This window comes from Chaetura pelagica, unplaced genomic scaffold (genome assembly GCF_000747805.2).
Source record: "Chaetura pelagica isolate M959 unplaced genomic scaffold, ChaPel_1.0 scaffold64, whole genome shotgun sequence".
NCBI lineage: Eukaryota > Metazoa > Chordata > Aves > Apodiformes > Apodidae > Chaetura > Chaetura pelagica.
In genome coordinates, this window is record NW_009952885.1 from 492,783 (window position 1) to 493,927 (window position 1,145).

Here is a 1,145-nt window from a genome sequence, read left to right on the forward strand (position 1 = left end):
CCCACACACTCACTCCTGTGCCCCCTCCATGGCAACTGCAGTGGCTTCTCTGGGGCAGGTAAAGGGACCCCCAAAGGGGCTGGGGGAGAGGGACCCCCCCCACCCCGCAACCCCAGCTGGGGTGAGTCTCTGCTGTCCCCAGCCCCAGCACAGGGGCTGTGTGACCCCTGGAGGTGGGGTAGCTGTGCCGGGAGGTGCTGATGGGGCAGGTCACTGCTTGCGGAAGATGAGACTCTTGTTGTTGGCAGGCATGTCCACCTGGAAACACAGAGCCTGAGGGTCGGGGGGGGGTCCCCACCAGTGCAGGGACTGTTGTCCCCCACCCCAGACCCCAGCACCTACCATCCTCTCCAGGCGCAGCCCGTTGGCCTCAGCCAGCTGCCGCAGCAGCGCCGTGTCCCGAAGGCCCCACGCAGGATTCCTGCCGGGGAGGGAGGCCTGGGTCAGACAGACAGACAGACATCTCGCCCCTTACCATCCTCTCCAGGCGCAGCCCGTTGGCCTCAGCCAGCTGCCCCAGCAGCGCCGTGTCCCGAAGGCCCCACGCAGGATTCCTGCCGGGGAGGGAGGCCTGGGTCAGACAGACAGACAGACATCTCGCCCCTCCATCCCCCCAAAACATCCCCAATGCTCCTTGAAGCATCCCCATCTCCCAGGGCAGCCTCCCTGACCGTTGCTTTAGGTCTTCCTTTGAAGGACCACGCAGGGTGGGAGCTCACTGCAGGCAGCACAGGCAGCACAGGTAGGACAGGCAGCACAGGTAGGACAGGCAGGAAGGGCAGGATGGGCCACCAGCACCCCTGGGACCCCCAGCTCCCCTCTCCTCCCTGTCCCTCAGGCTGCGGTCGAAGTCCACATTGCTCTGGGGCCTGATCCTGCCATCCACAGCGTAGGGCTGCAGGGACACGGAGCCACAGCTGCAGGCACCAGGCACTGCCTGTCCCCTCCCTGGGCCCACAGCCCCACCCAGCCCACAGGCTGCTGTCCCCACCAGGCACAGAGCCACCACACCTTCTGTCACTCCCCACAGGTCCCATTGCCCTCCATCACCTCCCTGCCCTGGATGGGTCCAGGATCCCTCTTGTCCTGCAGCTGAGCAGCCCAAGCAGCCCCACCAGAGCTCAGCACATGCCTCAAAAAGCTGA

The 1,145-nt window shown here is 65.8% G+C and overlaps 1 protein-coding gene across 1 annotated transcript; it reads right to left on the reverse strand.

Moving 5' to 3' along the window:
* Positions 1-210: 210 nt before the first annotated feature.
* Positions 211-554, reverse strand: LOC104386793 (chromosome unknown open reading frame, human C16orf13; the record flags this gene model as incomplete). Its single annotated transcript, XM_009995458.1, has 3 exons — positions 211-258; positions 343-438; positions 476-554. Coding segments are annotated over 3 exons (223 nt in total), but the record flags the coding sequence as incomplete, so codon positions are not given.
* Between the last annotated feature and the right edge of the window lie 591 nt (positions 555-1,145).